This window comes from Oncorhynchus mykiss, chromosome 15 (assembly GCF_013265735.2).
Source record: "Oncorhynchus mykiss isolate Arlee chromosome 15, USDA_OmykA_1.1, whole genome shotgun sequence".
Lineage (NCBI taxonomy): Eukaryota > Metazoa > Chordata > Actinopteri > Salmoniformes > Salmonidae > Oncorhynchus > Oncorhynchus mykiss.
In genome coordinates, this window is record NC_048579.1 from 16,715,844 (window position 1) to 16,736,090 (window position 20,247).

Genomic DNA, 20,247 nt, shown 5'->3' on the forward strand with positions numbered 1-20,247 from the left:
ATGTCAATGTGATTAAGGTTAATGGGCACTTTTAGAAGATAGAGAAAAAACTAAAACCTGTCCTCTACAGTTTGAGCTTTTATTTTGAAGGCTGAAAACGGTAATGTCCATTTTATTATGCTGCCAGTAAAAACATGTGAAACGTTTTTGTAGCAGGTTGTTTTAGGATAATTTGCGCAGTAGTTTATGATCATTAATGTAGCAGGAACATTGCCTTTTCTCATTTGGTTATGTCCCTCCTCCACTGGCTCTCCTTCCTCTCCTCAAACCCATTGGATGATAAAGCCAAAGGTCCCACCCCTCTGACCTTCTCCAATGGGTTTTGAGAAAGAGATGAGGACGCCAGCTCTATGCAATTGAGCTCTTCCTCGTGAGAAACATAAACTGTATGCAACCTATAGCAATGTACTAGTTTCCAGTGTCATCAAGTCATCTTTAGACGGAGAAGCTCGTTAAATTTTTTTACAATACCAATTTGATCCACACGTGGAAACACGTTTCGGAAATGAGCAATTTTGCCCTACTGTTTTGTTTTGGTTTCTCAACTTTGTCCTCGTGCACAGCGCTGAAGAGGAACGACGAGCCTATTATCGGTGAACTTCTGCATCACATGACTAAGAAACTAACGTGTTACATCATGTATTTATTATAAATAGTTCCCTATATCATTAACACTGCCTAATAGATGATTATGTGAGATTAGAACTTTGCATAACTAGTTCGACCTCTTCAAAGTCCGGTCTGATATCAAAAACATCAACCATATGGCTACAATTAGTCCTCAGAATGATAGGTACTATTCTATAAATGTAACCCATTCGGAGTAGGCCTAATTTACCGTACAGGTTCTTCTTTCCAATCAAATTAATATTTTATTACATTAAATATTTTTGTAGCTTTACTGGAAATACGTTAACTTTATTAAACTCATTGTAACTCACTTCCAAAACTATCTGCGATTTCCTAAGGTGTTTTAGCGCAGGAGGTATACTCGCCTCGACCGCAGAATGCGTCTTATATAGCCGCATCGTATGTCAAGTTCCTGGAGTCTGCTGGAGCAAGAGTCGTCCCTGTGATGTAAGCTTCATGCAGATTGATAATGAACTATAGTTGAGCACTTAACAGCTTTTCAAATATTGTTCTGAATATCTCATAATATTTGACTGAATATACCTAATGTTAATTACCCAACTACTTTATTATGAACCTCTGACACACTTTTCTGTGATTTCTACAGGATAAATAAGACACTGGAAGAGTACAAAACACTGTTCAACTCCATTAATGGGTAGGTGTCAACTATGCTATTTGCAGTACAAGACCCACTGTTGTGGTGTTTTTGTAATCCTTATCCCACTTTTATTTCTTTAAAAAATATATATATTTCCCCCCTGTAGAATACTCTACCCTGGTGGTGGTGTTAGCATCCTCACATCTGGGTATGCAAAGGCTGCTAGAATCTTTTATGAGCTTGCCATAGAGGTATGACATGCTCCTTTTGATACTTGCACATATTGTAGTAGAGCTTCATTTTACCTTACCAAATATGTGGGGGGGAAAAACCTGTTCTTAATCATTTTTTGTTGTTGTTGACTTTTTAGGCCAACTCAAGGGGTGACTATTTCCCTGTATGGGGCACGTGTCTTGGATTCGAGGAACTGACGTACCTGACCAGTGGAAAGATGCTTCTGTCCCACACCAATACCAGTGGTGTGGCATTGCCACTGGTGTTTACTAACAGTATGTTTTATATGTACTTGCGTGTATCGCCATGATGCAGACATAAGAGAAAAGCATCACTCATCAGATTTGACCAGAATTAAATTTCCCAAATGATCACAAATGGAACCGGTTCACTTATTCAAATGCTGCAAGAATGCACACAGCCTCACCGAAACAATAATCTGCAACTTGAAGTAATGTGAAATTCTTTCATTTTCAGGATCAAGAGAGAGTAGGATGTTCAAGGGCTTCCCATCAGAGGTCCTGGATGCCCTGGCCTCTGAGCCAATCACTGAAAACTCCCATAAATGGAGTCTCACTTTGGCGGTATGTGCATTGTGTCTGTGTACAATCACCAAGTGATAGGCTTTTATGTATCCTCTGTAGCATTAATTGTGAACTATTCGTGCAACATTGCAATCCAGATTTATAACAGCAATGCAGACCTTAGGAAGTTCTACAAAGTCCTGACCACAAGCAGCGATGGGATAAACGAGTTTGTGTCAACTATGGAAGGTAAAGCACATTGTTATAACTTAGCAAACAGTAGTATATATACAGTAACGTATACTGGAACATGTACTTGCATAATATAATTTTCAATGATAGGTTCATTTTTTTCTCTGTAGCATATGGCTTCCCCATCTATGGAACCCAATGGCACCCTGAAAAGAATGCATTTGAATGGACAAAGACGTACATTCCACACTCTCCATTGGCTGTAAAGGTTACTTTCTTCATGGCCGATTTCTTTGTCAATGAAGGTAGTTATAGTAATGTGTTGCAAAATGTCACTGAATCTATCGTGTTTGTCTCAATATGTAGCTTGATGTTATTGTAACATGGAGAGTTCTTGAATGTGCCCCCCTTGACTGAACCATGAAGGGTGTGGTCAAGATCGAACTCCACCTGTTACAATATGTTTCAACCACTAATCTATGCCACTGCTTTTTCATTAACAGCTAGAAAAAACTTTCACAAATTTGAGGATGAGGAGGTGGAGAAGAGGGCACTGATATATAACTACAATCCTGTGTACATTGGAATCAAGTCTGCCTTTGAACAAATATATTACTTTTGAAATGAGTGTCTTTTTGATATTTTAAGTAGAAATTGTGGACAAATATTGAATTTTAAAAGCCTGTTATTAATAACTATTGATTTTTTTATATTAATAAAGACTTGCTGAATTGCCAAAGATGCCCTCTGTGCATCCTCTGTGACTTCTAGGAAGATGTTAATCCACTTAACCCCAACATTTCTCCAAGTTCACCATCATTGTAAAGCCCTAGTTATTTTGTTGCTTGAGTCATTTCTGAAGATTATTTATTTAATGTTATTAGTAATTTATTTTAAGGTGAAGAAAGGAAAAAAAAAACTCCCACATTTTCAGGTCAACTCTGTTACTTGAACTGAACTCTTGATTTCCCCCCCCCCCCGAGACATTGCATATCTCATTGTCAAGTCAGTGTAAAAGCAGGTGAGCTGGTTCTACTCTTTTAACCCATGTTCTGGTGTTTGGTGGTGAAAAACTGAGCAGGTCGAGCACAACACTTCAAACCTGTTACCCATAGATGGTCAGGCTGGAAAGGTTATAACAATGTTTTTTTGTGAAGTTTGAATTCAATTGCCCCTCCCTGTTGTACACAACAAGCTTCCATTCCCCCTGTCACAAATAAATGTATGGCTGATTTAAGATAAGGTAGTCAACCCTGTTACTTTATTTGGCACTATAGTTTTTTATTTAACCTCTTGAGATGGGGAAATATGTTTCATTAAGTTGAACATGTGCTCTTTATGAAATAAGTTAAATAAGTTAATAAGTTAAAATAAGTTAAATAAAATAAATCAAACTACTCAAAACGAACCTAATTGGTGGAACGACCCAAATTATTGTTCTTAATGGTACTGATATAAACCTACAATCCTGTTCACTGGAATCAAGTCTGCCTTTGAACAATATTACTTTTTTGTGAGTATGTAATTTAACATTTTTATTTCATTCATTGTAATGGTATTTTGCAGCAACACTTCGATGTACATTTCTGTAAATTAAAAGCTTAATGTTTGATTTGTATATTTTGGATAAAGGTTTTACAAAGAAAGTAGGCTAACTGAGAACAATAAAGTTGTTTGTATGACTATGGATGTCTATGTTTTTGAACAAACCTAAAACAATCTTATTCTTATATTATCCAACAAAACAGTTGGTTGATTAGTGTAGCTCGAGGATGAAATGTTTTTCTATGAAACACAATTCAAAGCAGAGAGAACATTCACAATTGTGCAATAAGAACCAAAATAGATAAACTACTTTTTATTCTAATATTTACCCCCATGCCACAGTTGTCTCTTGTACTATTTTGGGTCACTTGACAAAAGTCCATCTTCACGTTCAATCGGCAGTGTTAGAAAGTTCACCAGAGCCACTGACGATAGCAAAGTCCACTTTAAACTCAACCCAAGGACAGAAACAGGAGAACAAAAATACATTTCAAATGTAACTTTCAAAATGCATTTATGCACAAATAACACTCAGATATTAAGAGACTAAAATGACATTTGAGTAACATTTACACATCAAGCTGACGAGACTGGGATCTCAATCACGATACTACTGTAAATGTAATGCCAGTATGGAACATTCAAGATGTCAAAAATACTACTTTGAAATGGAGCTATCGAAGATCGCATTGAGTTGCAAATAACTTGATAACATGCATTGACAAAGTAACAGGAATGAGCATTCACATAAAATGACATAAAAAATGCAGACTCGTGCCTCAAGAATTCAAATTTTTAGAATTCCTTTGTATTTCATAGTGTAAAGATTGTGATAATGATTCTAAGCTATTAATGACCTTATATACACAAATGTACTACTACTACTTTTGGCCATACAACACCACCAATTTTAAAGTGGCACCTCAAACCCACCCATGGGTTTGAATTGTAATACTGAGAGGGGTTGGAATGCCACAACATTTACTAAAACATAACCATTTTATGTGGTCGTTAGCCAGACAAACAATTTCATTACCATTTCAACATCTGCAAAATAATGTAAGGATACATGCAACTACTACTGTTTACAACCATTTTGGAAATTGGTTATATTTGGAACTAGAGAAGACCATTTCTTACTTGACATAATTCCATACATACTCTATGACAACATTACAAAGTGTTCAAAGTTCAGAGTGAAGGTTTAACCATCAGTAGTTGGTGCCATGGTCAACAGAACATTTCTTTGCAATGATCCATGTTGTTTTTTGTTTTGACAAAAGGAGTCCATAAAAAGGACCGCTTGCTCCCAAAGTAAGGCACAGTGACTAAAATATATTATGCTTTGAATTTCAAATGACTGGAGGAGAACGATTTGCAACAAAACCAAGACAAAGTGAATCAAGAACAAACCTGATTCGGTTTACATCCTTTTCATGACATGGAAAAATGAAGACTACACCATTTAAATACATACTTGAGGCTACAAGAAGATTCCAAGATAAACTTGAACACTGAAAAAACAAAGTATCGATGTCCAAAGAAGGGAATGTTTAATGTGCTACTTGACAAAGGGACAACAGACACAAGCACAGTCCGACATGAAAAGGTCTCTTCACGATTTTCAAAATAGGAGCATTCCCTTCCCCACAGACACCCACATCCCAGACACTGGGCTGGAGCCAGTTTGACCCGTCAGATACCATGTGGAGTCTGTATCTTCGACCACAAGTTTGTGCTATTAAGTCTCCCCTCCTCACTGACTGGTAAAGTTTGTGCTATAGAGTCTCCCCTCCTCACTGACTGGTAAAGTTTGTGCTATAGAGTCTTCCCTCCTCACTGACTGGTAAAGTTTGTGCTATAGAGTCTTCCTTCCTCACTGACTGGTAAAGCTTGGGTGTGGATTTTGATGTTCCTTCCCTCCCACCAGTTGTTTGGAATCCAAGGAGCTTGTCCTTTTAAACATAAAATGACCAGAGAATGCCTATTCCTGGCACAACCGCCTTTTCAACACGCTCCAGATATGACATCAGCTAGTGGTCCTTCATCGTAATGTATTAATTGTGTCGATGTCAAAAAAATGGCTGCCGATAGTCTCTTGTGGAGTCGTGCTGAATCAAAAGGTGAGGGAGAGGAGGAGAAAAACTGAGGATGAGGAGATTGGTTGATCTGCAACGCGGCAGTCTCAGGGTTGATCTGCAACGCGGCAGTCTCAGGGTTGATCTGCAACGCGGCAGTCTCAGGGTTGATCTGCAACGCGGCAGTCTCAGGGTTGATCATGTGGAAAAGCAGGGGAAACACAGAAGGTGAAAATTGAAAAAAAAAGAACTAAAGAGGGTTGAAACCAAGAGAAGGTTGCATATTATGTGGATTGTGAAACCAAGTATGGGGGCTGGAATTGTGCTTAGGCGTAGACTGGAGCTCTGTTTTGGGGGGTTGGTTTTGTCTGGGCTAACCCTCTTCCTCAATCTCCTCCTCCTGTCTCTCCTCGAACACCTTCTCCGGTAGCCGGAAACACTCCTCGAAGAAGTTGACCAGTGACTGGCTGAGGTGCTGCTGCGTGGCCTCGCTGTGGATGAAATGGCCCTCGTCTGGGTAGATCTGAGGGGGAACACAACACACTGGTCACCACACATCCATTCATATTGCTCTGGATGTACATGCTATGTAGATGCTATAATAAACATGTTATTATTATCATCATCATCATCTAAGCCCCTTCAAAGTACACTATATACAGTGCCTTGCGAAAGTATTCGGCCCCCTTGAACTTTGCGACCTTTTGCCACATTTCAGGCTTCAAACATAAAGATATAAAACTGTATTTTTTTGTGAAGAATCAACAACAAGTGGGACACAATCATGAAGTGGAACGACATTTATTGGATATTTCAAACTTTTTTAACAAATCAAAAACTGAAAAATTGGCCGTGCAAAATTATTCAGCCCCTTTAAGTTAATACTTTGTAGTTACCACTTTTTGCTGCGATTACAGCTGTAAGTCGCTTGGGGTATGTCTCTATCAGTTTTGCACATCGAGAGACTGACATTTTTTCCCATTCCTCCTTGCAAAACAGCTCGAGCTCAGTGAGGTTGGATGGAGAGCATTTGTGAACAGCAGTTTTCAGTTCTTTCCACAGATTCTCGATTGGATTCAGGTCTGGACTTTGACTTGGCCATTCTAACACCTGGATATGTTTATTTTTGAACCATTCCATTGTAGATTTTGCTTTATGTTTTGGATCATTGTCTTGTTGGAAGACAAATCTCCGTCCCAGTCTCAGGTCTTTTGCAGACTCCATCAGGTTTTCTTCCAGAATGGTCCTGTATTTGGCTCCATCCATCTTCCCATCAATTTTAACCATCTTCCCTGTCCCTGCTGAAGAAAAGCAGGCCCAAACCATGATGCTGCCACCACCATGTTTGACAGTGGCGATGGTGTGTTCAGGGTGATGAGCTGTGTTGCTTTTACGCCAAACATAACGTCTTGCATTGTTGCCAAAAAGTTCAATTTTGGTTTCATCTGACCAGAGCACCTTCTTCCACATGTTTGGTGTGTCTCCCAGGTGGCTTGTGGCAAACTTTAAACAACACTTTTTATGGATATCTTTAAGAAATGGCTTTCTTCTTGCCACTCTTCCATAAAGGCCAGATTTGTGCAATATACGACTGATTGTTGTCCTATGGACAGAGTCTCCCACCTCAGCTGTAGATCTCTGCAGTTCATCCAGAGTGATCATGGGCCTCTTGGCTGCATCTCTGATCAGTCTTCTCCTTGTATGAGCTGAAAGTTTAGAGGGACGGCCAGGTCTTGGTAGATTTGCAGTGGTCTGATACTCCTTCCATTTCAATATTATCGCTTGCACAGTGCTCTTTGGGATGTTTAAAGCTTGGGAAATCTTTTTGTATCCAAATCCGGCTTTAAACTTCTTCAGTATCTCGGACCTGCCTGGTGTGTTCCTTTTTCTTCATGATGCTCTCTGCGCTTTTAACGGACCTCTGAGACTATCACAGTGCAGGTGCATTTATACGGAGACTTGATTACACACAGGTGGATTGTATTTATCGTCATTTAGGTCAACATTGGATCATTCAGAGATCCTCACTGAACTTCTGGAGAGAGTTTTCTGCACTGAAAGTAAAGGGCCTGAATAATTTTGCACGGCCAATTTTTCAGTTTTGGATTTGTTAAAAAAGTTTGAAATATCCAATAAATGTCGTTCCACTTCATGATTGTGTCCCACTTGTTGTTGATTCTTCACAAAAAAATACAGTTTTATATCTTTATGTTTGAAGCCTGAAATGTGGCAAAAGGTCGCAAAGTTCAAGGGGGCCAAATACTTTCGCAAGGCACTGTATATACAAAGGTATGTGGACACCCCTTCAAATGAAATGGATTCGGCTATTTCAGTCACACCCGTTGCTGACAGGTGTATACTATCGCACACACAGCCATGCAATCTCCATAGACAAACAATGACAGTACAATGGCCTTACTGAAGAGCCCAGTGATGTTCAACGTGACACTGTCATAGGATGCCACCTTTCCAACAAGTCAGTTCATCAAATTTCTGCCCTGCTAGTGGTGCCCCAGTAAACTGTAAGTGCTGTTATTGTGAAGTGGAAACATCTAAAGAGCAACAACGGCTCAGCCGCAAAGTGGTTGGCCACACAAGCTCACAGAACGGGACCGCCTAGTGCTTAAGCACGTAAAAATTGTCTGTCCTCGGTTGCAACATTCACTACTGAGTTTCAAACTACCTCTGGAAGCAATGTCAGCACAATAACTGTTCGTCGGGAGCTTCATAAAATGGGTTTCCATGGCTGTGCAGCCACACACAAGCCTAAGATCACCACGCGTAATGCCAAGCATCGGTTGGAGTGGTGTAAAGCTAGCTGCCATTCAACTATGGAGTAGTGGAAACGCTTTTTTGGAGTGATGAATCCCACTTCATCATCTGGCAGTCGGACAGACACATCTGGGTTTAGCGGATGCCAGGAGGACGCTACCTTCCACAATGCATAGTGCCAACTGTAAAGTTTGGTGGAGGAGGAATAATGGTCTGGGGCTGTTTTTCATGTTTCGGGCTAGGCCCCTTAGTTCCTGTGAGGTAAATCATAATGCTACAGCATACAATGACTTTCTAGACAATTCTGTGCTTCCAACTTTGTGGCAACAGTTTGGGGAAGGCCCTTTTCTGTTTCAGCATGACAATGCCCCCATGCACAAAGCAAGGTCCATACACAAATGGTTTGTCAAGATCGGCGTGGAAGAACTTGACTGACCTGTACAGAGCCCTGACCTCAACCCCACTGAACACCTTTGAGATGAATTCGAAGGCCGACTGTGAGCCAGGCCTAATTGTGTGCCCGACCTCAATGGATGAATGGAAGCAAGTCCCCGCAGCAATGTTCCAACATCTAGTGGAAAGCCTTCCCAGAAGAGTGGAGGCTATAATAGCAGCAAAGGGGGGGACCAACTCCATATTAATGCCCATAATTTTGGAATGAGACGTTTGACGAGCAGGTGTCCACATACTGAATTACTGATGAGGCCTACTCAGTCAACACACAGTAGAGAATATAAGGGTAAGGGGACCTATGACGCAGCGATGACCTAAACTCTGACTTCTAAATGCTCCATGTATTAATGGGATTAGTTGACCCTGTTAAAGCAAGCCTCGTAAAAGGGGAGTATAATCTCATTAAGTGAGATGGGGGGGGGGGGGGGGGGGGGGGTCATTGTGAGGTGTAATCCCTCAGCTGGTGTGGGGTTACACAACTCCTTGGTTTAACAGTTCTAGCCCAAAATATGCCCCCAGAGAAATAGAATGCCTAGAATGGCCAAATCACTGGGATGCATTTTGGATTAGCAAATGAGCAATATATCTGCTTCCCATGACACATTGGCTTGTCTGTTCCAGTTAAATTGGTGCACCTTATTGATGGTAGCCATTCTACACATCCCATTTCTACGTGTCATTCTGGGAAGTACCTCTCACCTGCAGAGTGTAGTTTGCTTTTTCATTGATCAGCTGGGAGATGAATTTAGCTGTGTGCTGGAAATGTACTTTTTCTGGTGAGAGAAAAGGAGACCAACACATACCATCTTATTGTTAAAAACATAAAAGCATTTTGTTAGGCTATAAAGGTTTTCAAGGATCTCATACCATCTGCTGTTGGATGAACAATCAGAAACTTCTTGTCTAGGAACTGTGATGCCCTGTGTGCTAGATTTGCCATCTGTGGAGAAATTACATAGATATCATATTTTATGATACACAGTATTACACTGATGTTATATTACAAGCCAATAGAAAAACACAGCTCATACATGAAGTTCAAGTGAAGGCTGAATAAAGAAGGCATACCGCATATGCTCTTGGGTCAGGCTTGGGCATTCCCAGGTATCTCTCTGAAAAAGCTGATGCTGGAAGAGAGGTTGTCAAAAGGAATCAATTCATTAGATCCTATCAAGGGACGTAGTGGTTTCAAATAAGGTGGGGAAACGCTAGTGCTAATAACCCTCATTTAGCATGATAAACAGTGGGGCAAAAACATATTTAGTCAGCCACCAATTGTGCAAGTTCTCCCACTTAAAAAGATGGGAGAGGCCTGTAATTTTCATCATAGGTACACTTCAACTATGACAAACAAAATGAGAAAAAAAATCCAGAAAATCACATTGTAGGATTTTTTATGAATTTATTTGCAAATTATGGTGGAAAATAAGCATTGTAGTGTTGGCGTGGGAGGGGTGTCTGCTCCATCATGTTGATAAGAAGCATTTACACACACACACACACACACACCTTACCGTATAGGTCAAAGTCTGTGATGGGTGAGAGGGCTACACCACATTTCACCGGGGAATCCTCGGCGCTGAGTAACAGGCTGGTCACATAGCCTCCATAAACCTGAGACAGACAGACAGACAGACAGACAGACAGACAGACGGAAAGCAGAAATCCTATATCAACACAAGGTTTCTCTAACTGCTGCCTACAGACAGATACCCATTTCAAGCTCAGTTTAAAGATTGAGTTTGGAGACCCAAGAGCAGTAGATCATTAGCCTGGTCACAGATCTGTTTGTGCTGTCTTGCCAACTCCTATGGTCATTGTCATGCTATTCAACACATTGAGCACAAACAGATCTGGGACCAGGCTATTTGGCAATGCCCCTGATAATGAGTAATATGAAATATCCCATGTCCATTACTGCAAGTTGCAGCTTCCTCCATAATGCGTAGCCTAGTGGTTAGAGTGTTGGACTAGTAACCGAAAGGTTGCAAGTTCAAATCCCCGAGCTGACAAGGTACATATCTGTCGTTCTGCCCCTGAACAGGCAGTTAACCCACTGTTCCTAGGCCGTCATTGAAAATAAGAATTTGTTCTTAACTGACTTGCCTAGTAAAATAAAGGTAAAAAAAAAAAAAAAAAAATGTTATGGATGATTAGTTTCAAATAATTTTTGGCCTTCTGGACTCTCTAATACATCAGCAGCCAGTAGGAGGACTTGGCCAGAGGCAACAGAATTAAGCTTCTCTTCATGAACATCCTATCAGAGGTGTCAGAATCTATTAAAACTATATCTATTTGGTCCAAAGGTAAATGTTGAGCTCGCAGCACACATCTGATCTGTCTTTTTCCTATTTATTTTCAACACACAATTCCAGCAATGCAGTACATAAGAAAAACACACAGAGTAGGCATAAACACTGTAGCTGTCATTGACAGCTTGCACTTCAGTTGAAGAGTGTAGCTGGCAATTTTAATATGACACTCAATATGTTGATATGAACGAGCAAGATTCAAGAGCCTCCCTAGTGATTTCTATACTTAAAACAAGGGTGGTTAGTTAGCACATCAGAGTTGGCAGATAGATACTGAAAAATACAAGGGGTTCAAGGGAACATTATCCACTTCAGATGTAACTACATGCAACCAATTAACCTCATAATTATCAGGAGAAAAAAAGTATCTTACTTTGCCGAAAGCTCCAATCCTGGTCTTGTCAACGTAGGGCTCTTTAGATATTATACTGAAATGCAAGAAATACGATGTGGATTACTTCATCTCAGAATGAAGATTCCTGATCCTGAGTACCCCTTCCAAGTGTTTCTGCTCAGTTATTTTGCTAGCTGTCCATGTCATAGCTCGTTAGCACCCGGCTGTAATATAGAAAGGAGAAAATCCTGATTTGGCGAGGTACAGGCTGGCGGAACATAACAATAATTTAGCCACACACTTTATAGCCTCAGCTGCCTAAACGTTAGTTACCTAAGAGTGTGTGAATAAATTATTTTTCCTTTACACATGTCAAATCACTACACATTTCCAGACCTCTGCCGATTGGCTGCTCTTCAGTTCATATGACAGTGTTAGGGTAGTCTGTCTTGTGACAGAGAAGTCCAAGGCCTCACACTTCCCATCATGGATTTAACAATAATGGAAACACCCTCCAGCAATTATTACACCAATCCAATGCTTTTAAATCCATGACTGCAAGCGCACCACTTAGGAGAAGGGTGGAGAATCAGGCCGCAGTTGAAGGTACCTACCTGAGGGCCTCCAGCTGGTCCCTCTCCTCGAACACGCCCAGCTTCCTCTGGACGCGGTGCAGCAGGTTGGTCCCCTGGAAGCCGCTGCCCCGCCCGTCGAAGCGTAACACCATGGCCCCGAAGCTGCTCACCAACACCGTGGCCCAGTCCATTTGGAACAGCTCTGATACCATCTGACCACCAGGGGTGCTGTCACTGGTGACGACGAGGGAAGGCGGCATGTTTAGTCCTTATTAACCCATCATTCTCACTCACTCACTCCCTAAAATAAATAACTACACATGCACACACACACCTCTCACGGTCCCTTTTAAACTGGAGGTGTGTCCTCATACAGCAGATATAGAGAAAATGACACATTGTCTTTATAGTAATGCCACTTCATCCAGAGGTGAGCCAGGGTGAAAAGACTAGAGACAGGGACTGAAGAATCTAGTCTAGTGTGTGTTTCACCAACCTGCAGGCAAGGGCATGGAGTGAGATGGTGTGATAGTGGAGGAAAGGAGAGGAGGGTTAATTAAAGGGGGAATGGAGACCTTTTCATTGGCAGCGTAATTACTGGTAGTGCGAAGGAGAGAGAGTTGCCACATCTCTGCCTTAGATGAATAGCCCTGATTAAAGCACTGAGTCGGAGGGTAATTATCTCTCCTGATGAGGCAACCTGTTCATGGCACAGAGGAGGTGAAGACCTCTGTGTCAACGGCTGATGAGAAACTGTGGAGATGGATAGCTAGCTTTTATAGTAGAGCAGGTGTGTGTGTGTGTGTGTGTACTCACACGAGGAGGAGCAGAGGATAGTGAGATGAGTCCACAAAGCTGGCAGGTTTGAGGATCTGCATCGTTAGTGCTACACAACAACAAGAGAAAGTGATCAGTATGTGTCACGCCCTGATCTGTTTCACCTGTCCTTGTGCTTGTCTCCACCCCCCTCCAGGTGTCGCCCATCTTCCCCGATTATCCCTTGTGTACAGTGAGGGAAAAAAGTATTTGATCCCCTGCTGATTTTGTATGTTTGCCCACTGACAAAGAAATGATCTGTCTATAATTTTAATGGTAGTTTTATTTGAACAGTGAGAGACAGAATAACAACAACAAAATCCAGAAAAACGCATGTCCAAAATGTTATAAATTGATTTTAATGAGGGAAATAAGTATTTGACCCCTCTGCAAAACATGACTTAGTACCTTGTTGGCAATCACAGAGGTCAGACGTTTCTTGTAGTTGGCCACCAGGTTTGCACACATCTCAGGAGGGAGGCTGACGTTTGGCAACGCGAACCTTCAGCTCCCTCCACAGATTTTCTATGGGATTAAGGTCTGGAGACTGGTTAGGCCACTCCAGGACCTTAATGTGCTTCTTCTTGAGCCACTCCTTTGTTGCCTTGGCCGTGTGTTTTGGGTCATTGTCATGCTGAAATACCCATCCACGACCCATTTTCAATAACCTGGTTGAGGGAAGGAGGTTCTCACCCAAGATTTGACGGTACATGGCCCCGTCCATCGTCCCTTTGATGCGGTGAAGTTGTCCTGTCCCCTTAGCAGAAAAACACCCACAAAGGATAATGTTTCCACCTCCATGTTTGACGGTGGGGATGGCGTTCTTGGGGTCATAGGCAGCATTCCTCCTCCTCCAAACACGGCGAGTTGAGTTGATGCCAAAGAGCTCCCTTTCGGTCTCATCTGACCACAACACTTTCACCCAGTTGTCCTCCGAATCATTCAGAAGTTCTTTGGCAAACTTCAGACGGGCATGTATATGTGCTTTATTGAGCAGGGGGACCTTGCGGGCGCTGCAGGATTTCAGTCCTTCACGGCGTAGTGTGTTACCAATTGTTTTCTTGGTGACTATGGTCCCAGCTGTCTTGAGATCATTGACAAGATCCTCCCGTGTAGTTCTGGGCTGATTCCTCACCGTTTTCATGATCATTGCAACTCCACGAGGTGAGATCTTGCATGGAGCCCCAGGCCGAGGGAAATTGACAGTTCTTTTGCGTTTCTTCCATTTCCGAATAATCGCACCAACTGTTGTCACCTTCTCACCAAGCTGCTTGGCGATGGTCTTGTAGCCCATTCCAGCCTTGTCTACAATCTTGTCCCTGACATCCTTGGAGAGCTCTTTGGTCTTGGCCATGGTGGAGAGTTTGGAATCTGATTGATTGATTGCTTCTGTGGACAGGTGTCTTTTATACAGGTAACAAACTGAGATTAGGAGCACTCCCTTTAAGAGTGTGCTCCTAATCTCAGCTCGTTACCTGTATAAAAGACACCTGGGAGCCAGAAATCTTTCTGATTGAGAGGGGGTCAAATACTTATTTCCCTTTAAAATGCAAATCAATTTATAACATTTTTGACATGTGTTTTTCTGGATTTTTTTGTTGTTATTCTGTCTCACTGTTCAAACAAACCTACTATTAAAATGATAGACTGATCATTTCTTTGTCAGTGGGCAAACGTACAAAATCAGCAGGGGATCAAATATTATTTTCCCTCACTGTATTTATACCATTTTTTTCTGTCTGTTGCCAGTTTGTCTTGTTTGTTCAAGCCTACCAGCGTTTTGTCTCAGCGCCTGGTTTTCCCTAGTCTCTCTTTTTCTCGTCCTCCTGGTTTTTTACCTTTACCTTTGCCTGTCCTGACCCTGTACCCGCCTGCCTGTCTCTGAGCCTGCCTGTCTCTGAGCCTGCCTGCCTGTCTCTGAGCTTGCCTGTCTCTGAGCCTGCCTGCCATCCTGTACCTTGACCTCTGCTCTGGATTATTGACCCCTGCCTGCCTTGATCTGTCATTTTCCTGCCCTGTGGTTACAATAAACATGGTTACTTCACACAGTCTGCACTTTGGTCTCATCTTGATTCCTGATAGTATGTGTAATGATATGATTATACTGCCACGACACAATTCTCATTTGTTCATCAGCTTCATTATCTGTTCATCTGAACAAAACAGACTTTAAAAGACAGCTCTGCTGTTGAAATCTCCCTTAGCGTTAGAGTGGAACATAACATACTGTAATCCTCCATGGTGATCTCCTTGTATTCCACGTGGGGCATCTGCATGGAGTCCAGCCTAATCCTCAGATTCTCATTGGTCTCCAGGTCAAACACCTCTGCAGTGACAAACATCATGGCCTTAGTCTATGGCTGAGGTTGCTATGGCTACCATGGTCTAAGGGCACGTACTGTAGATGTTCAAAGGGGGTTGTGGAAGAATGTTGGTCTGGAAGTTGTGATGAAGCCATGCTTACAACAAGAGACATTACAGAGGACAGAAGGAAATTGCCAGAATGTAGAGACATCCCTCCCTCCCTCCCTGCACTGACACACCGTGATAAAGACAGAACAGCAATGTAGGCTGTAAATATCAATGAAGACTTCAGAATGGCTGGCTACAGAGAGACGAGCCTTAAAGAGGCTTATCTTGGCATGCTGAGACTGAGATTGGACTAGTAACAAAATGAGTGGGTGTTTTGGTCGGGGAGAGAGTTCTCTCCTGACTGTCTGACTGGTTGTAAGAGGTATTTCTCTTTGACCTTGTCTGTGTGTGTGTGTGTTCGCTGCAGAGTACACAGTTTACAGAAAATGCATCCAGGTTGTTATTCCCCCCACAACAGCATGTACATTTCAGAATAACTTTTAGGGCTCCAGTTAGAAAGCAGAGTTCCTGCCAAAAGTACCTTTAGTTTTCTCCCTTGGCCTCTAAACTGAAATATATGCAGTAAAATATGACTGCAGAGTAGGCTATCTAGTCCCCTTTGTACACATAGTTGTGGCTATTCTTCCAAGTGTACATGCTGTAACCAGCAGTAAACAAACACGGTATAGTCTTTCATTACAGTGGGAAGGTCATGTTGTTATGAGGACATCCATCCAGCTAGGTAATGTAATCAGTATGGCTGCCAACACACTGGGCAAAGGCTGTAAACAGTGACTCAGCAGAAAGCAGAGGTGGCCTTGCTGTGCTGTCAAAGTCTTGGTATGCTGTGCCTGTTTGATGAGGTCACATGGCTGTGGGTGGTCATATTGTGAATCAGGAATGGAGGGGAGGGCATTAATTCTGTGGTCTGTAAATGCTCGGTAAACAGAGATAGATACAGATGTTTACTTTCTACGGTGTTAATAAAGAACTGTATTTCCGGGATGATGTCTATTCATGAAGAGGAGTGGATGTCCTAGGTGTGTTTGTGAGTGTCCCGCCCCCCATGGTGTCCCTCTAATGCTGAGTGTCCACTACGCCACTTTCAAAATCCTAACATCGCTGAGCCTCTCACATTAAACAACCATTTGTATTTTTGTCTTGCCAACGCAGTGGTGTGCACACTTAACAAAGTGGCAAAGACGGGGGTCACACACTACCAGATTCTTCAGTTGGTCGTGAGGATTCTCCATACCGCCACATTCTCTTGCCAAAACAATGATGTGATTAGATTGTTAACATACCGTAGCTAGAACGAGCTGTGGCTCAAAGCTGCCTCATAAGTTTCCAGTCAGACATTCCCACTTGCCATATAGAGTTGAAATATCTAGCAACATTTTTAATTGAATAACATTGCTGGTGAACTTTAGAGCTGTAACGATTTGACACTTTGGGGCTTTGGTTAAAGACAAATACAAACCAGTAGTAGTCATTGCTCCTGCTCGAGAGTCTACACATTTTGAGTGATGTGAAACAACGTCATCTCACTGGCTTCTTCTCTGGCGAGCTCTCATTGGCTATTTCTGATCGTCGTTCACAAAACATGACGTTGCACATCTCACACTACAAGAGCATCGCAGATTCTGTGCCGATAAAATCAAACATGTTTGAAAATATCGGGACATCTCGGACAGCTAAAAGACGGGATCGGTAGCCCTCAGATTGCATCTCTGACCCGCTCACCTCTCCAATCTCAAAAAACTTGTCTGGGACAGCTAAATCAGGGCTAAAATTGTGTAGTGTACACCCCACTTAGCAAGTATCATCTGCTTCCTGACAGTTACATGGCAAGTCAGAAATAAGATCTCAGTATAATGGATCTAGTGTATGTGTTTGTGCGTGTGTGTGTGTATGCTGGATATTAACAATAGAGGAAAGAAAGAGGAAGATCATGCAGTGTGTGTATGTGTGGTGGGTGTATGTGTTTGTGTGTGTGTGTATGTGTGGTGGGTGTATGTGTTTGTGCGTGTGTGTGTGTGTGTATGCTGGATATTAACAATAGAGGAAAGAAAGAGGAAGATCATGCAGTGTGTGTTTGTGTGGTGGGTGTTTGATAGATAAACAGGGTGTGAATGATTTCATTTGATGACCAATTATTTATTTGAAAGAATCCAAACAGAATCCTAACTGGAAGACTCACTCTGTCTGTCCTGTGTGCTGTACACGGCTACAAACGGGACATCAGGGCCTGGAGAAAGACCAAAACAAAAACAAAGAGGACAAAAAAAGACATCAGCATCAGGCATTTCTCTTGCATTGAAACCAAGATACGTGTCCATTAGTTTGTGGTGGCACTACTCTGTCTCATCTCTGTCTGGGTTTATGAGTACATTCTGTGGCTCCATCTTATGTACAAATGACTGCATGTTTCAAAATGTATCCCCACTGTCCACAGTTCTAGGAAAAGCGAGAGAACGGGAAAGGATGATTTAATTATCCATTTCTATCTAGACTTGCAAAAAGACTTGCAAAAAAATTCAGAATCGAATCATTTGAACTCAATATTAAGGTGCCATTTGACGATAGAAGACTGAGACACAATATAGTCCAGCCTCAAAGTTTCTTTTTTCTTTCAAAACCCCAAACCCATGGTTTACGCCATTGGAAAAGTTCAGACACAACATCAAAACATAATTGATTAAAGTCTGAAAGCCTGACATTATCTGCTTGCAGAGAACAGACTCAAACCTCTACAAATAATGTTTTACTTCACATGTTTTCTACAAGCACAAACTATGTAGTCCAGACCTGCTTGTTATTGTTAGCTTATCCAATTAATTGAACACAACCCAAATAATTTCTGCAGTGTTCAGGAGCTGGCTTCCAAACAAACAAGCCCTTGTAGAAACACTCACTCTCGGTCTCCTAAACACAGCGGTGCACTAGGAAGGGACACATAATGAAATGATAGATGCACTTAGCAAATTGTGAACATTCTAGAAACAAACATTTGCGGCTCCGAGTCTGCAAAGTAGGCCAGGCAATCTCTCACAGAGCTGTAATCATATCACAATCCCGTCAAATAAATGAAAGCGGGCAAGAGGCAGTAGGGGAATGAGGGATTAAAAGTGAATGAGGTAGAGACAGGTTCAGAAAACCCGGCTGTCCTGTGTGGTTCCAGGGAGTTCAGTGAGAGGATGACAATCTTTGGGATGCTGCTATTGGACCCGTAGCCACATGTTGAAATAATGCAGGAGTTCTGGTAGAGGCATTAATACACTGCACAAATGATTGAGTTTGTGACCAAATATCATCCGTCACCAACACATGCATTGAATTCATTGTGTCTTTACTAGTGCGTCTCTCAGAAAGAAGTGAGAGGCCAAAGGTTCACTTGGGGAGAGACAGACAAACCAACCCATGGACAGACTGACCAACCGGTGTCTCCCACCTTTGCAGCTGAGGAGGAAGAGGCTCATGTTGTGGCTGAAGGAGCCTTTGACGTAGCCACAGCTTTCGTAGAAGTCACAGGAGAGACAGCGTCTGTTGAAGGGGCCCACCGTGTCCGCACTACAAACACAACAAGAGGACACTCAGCCAATCCCATTTTTTGGGGGGTCATTTAGCAGACGCTCTTATCCAGACCGACTTACAGGAGCAATTACGGTTAAGTGCCTTGCTCAAGGGCACATGTACAGATTTTTCACCTAGTCAGCTTGGGATTTGAACCAGTGAACCTTCGGTTACTGGCCCAATGCACTTAACCGCTGGGCTTACCTGCCCCGCATCCCCCCCTTCCCCAAAACACATGTAAATATTGGACTATAAATTGTGCTTTCCTGTATTATACTTATGCTAAAATGTTTATTATATTCTACTGAGCCATTTACTTTATGCTCGTATTCTTATCTTTTGATATTTCTTATTGTTGTTGCGTTGTCGAGAAGGAACATGCACATGAGCAATATGTTGGACCATGTGAATCCTGTACATACGACTAATACAATGTGAATCTTGAAGTCTTTCTCCTAGATTATTATTCAGACGTGGAGCAAAGCCCCTCAAAGCCTGCAGGCCAAAAGCCACCGAAATTGTAACCAAGTGAAACCAAAAGAACCCATGTCTTTTGGGTGGTGGGCAACAGAGCTAGGCACAACAGAAGAGAACAGCATTACAGACAGTTACATTACAGAGCTATGTATGTGTTACCTGTAGAGGTGCCTTCGCTTCGGATCATCCTCAGTACTCAAGAAGTATCTGCAAGATACATAATAAACATTTAAAGTTGGATGTGCAAGAAACACGAGCAAAGGACATTCGACCGGTGGAAATCTGTCCTTTGGGCTGAGTCCAAATAAGAGATTTTTGGTTCCAACCGCCGTGTATTTGTGAGATGCAGAGTAGGTGAACAGATGATCTCCACATATGTGGACGCCAAGGGTGTGCAAAGCTGTCATTAAGGCAAAGGGTGGCTACTTTGAAGAATCTCAAATATTAAATATATTTTGATTTTTTAACAAATTTTTGGTTACTACACGATTACATATGTGTTATTTCATAGTTTTGATGTCTGTCTTCACTATTTTTCTACAATGTAGAAAATAGTCAAAATAAAGAAAAACCCTTGAATGAGTAGTTGTGTCCAAACTCTTTACTGGTACTGTATGTTAAACTAATATATAATATAACAAATGCATGTGTGCACGCAACATTACATCACTGAAACATTGCATTAGTCACAAAGTGTAAGGAGTCTATGAAGTGAGATTGAAAGTAGGTTAGTGTAAAGATTCCAGCAGTACAGTTCAACAGAAACATGTCGGCTTGGG

The 20,247-nt window shown here is 41.9% G+C and overlaps 2 protein-coding genes across 8 annotated transcripts in view; one reads left to right on the top strand and one right to left on the bottom strand.

Annotated features, from left to right (window-relative positions):
* The first annotated feature begins 306 nt into the window (after positions 1-306).
* ggh (gamma-glutamyl hydrolase (conjugase, folylpolygammaglutamyl hydrolase)) lies at positions 307-3,866 on the top strand. Of its 2 annotated transcripts, none has more exons than XM_021562494.2 (9): positions 307-593; positions 969-1,077; positions 1,238-1,288; positions 1,398-1,482; positions 1,602-1,740; positions 1,943-2,049; positions 2,148-2,238; positions 2,352-2,486; positions 2,685-3,866. In XM_021562494.2, the coding sequence occupies exons 1-9, from the start codon at positions 506-508 to the stop codon at positions 2,801-2,803; spliced, it is 924 nt and encodes a 307-aa protein (XP_021418169.1). In that variant the 5' UTR covers positions 307-505; the 3' UTR covers positions 2,804-3,866. The 2 variants fall into 2 exon arrangements, with proteins under 2 accessions (XP_021418169.1, XP_036799804.1); XM_036943909.1 differs by lacking the exon at positions 307-593 and adding an exon at positions 632-793.
* Positions 3,867-4,223: 357 nt separating this feature from the next.
* The window catches only part of LOC110489714 (dipeptidyl aminopeptidase-like protein 6), a 342,826-nt gene continuing 326,802 nt past the window's right edge, over positions 4,224-20,247 (bottom strand). For 5 of the 6 annotated variants that reach the window (XM_021562496.2, XM_021562499.2, XM_021562498.2 and 2 more), the window contains 12 exons: positions 19,628-19,675; positions 18,870-18,988; positions 17,619-17,666; positions 15,294-15,392; positions 13,067-13,136; positions 12,290-12,484; positions 11,715-11,769; positions 10,544-10,643; positions 10,098-10,156; positions 9,897-9,969; positions 9,729-9,802; positions 4,224-6,327 (listed from right to left, as the gene is read on the bottom strand). In XM_021562496.2, the coding sequence (XP_021418171.1) occupies positions 6,178-6,327; positions 9,729-9,802; positions 9,897-9,969; positions 10,098-10,156; positions 10,544-10,643; positions 11,715-11,769; positions 12,290-12,484; positions 13,067-13,136; positions 15,294-15,392; positions 17,619-17,666; positions 18,870-18,988; positions 19,628-19,675 (1,090 nt within the window). In that variant the 3' untranslated portion in view covers positions 4,224-6,177. Of the gene's footprint in view, positions 6,328-9,728; positions 9,803-9,896; positions 9,970-10,097; positions 10,157-10,543; positions 10,644-11,714; positions 11,770-11,789; positions 11,900-12,289; positions 12,485-13,066; positions 13,137-15,293; positions 15,393-17,618; positions 17,667-18,869; positions 18,989-19,627; positions 19,676-20,247 lie in introns of those variants that run through there. The other variant, XM_036943908.1, reaches the window with a different exon arrangement.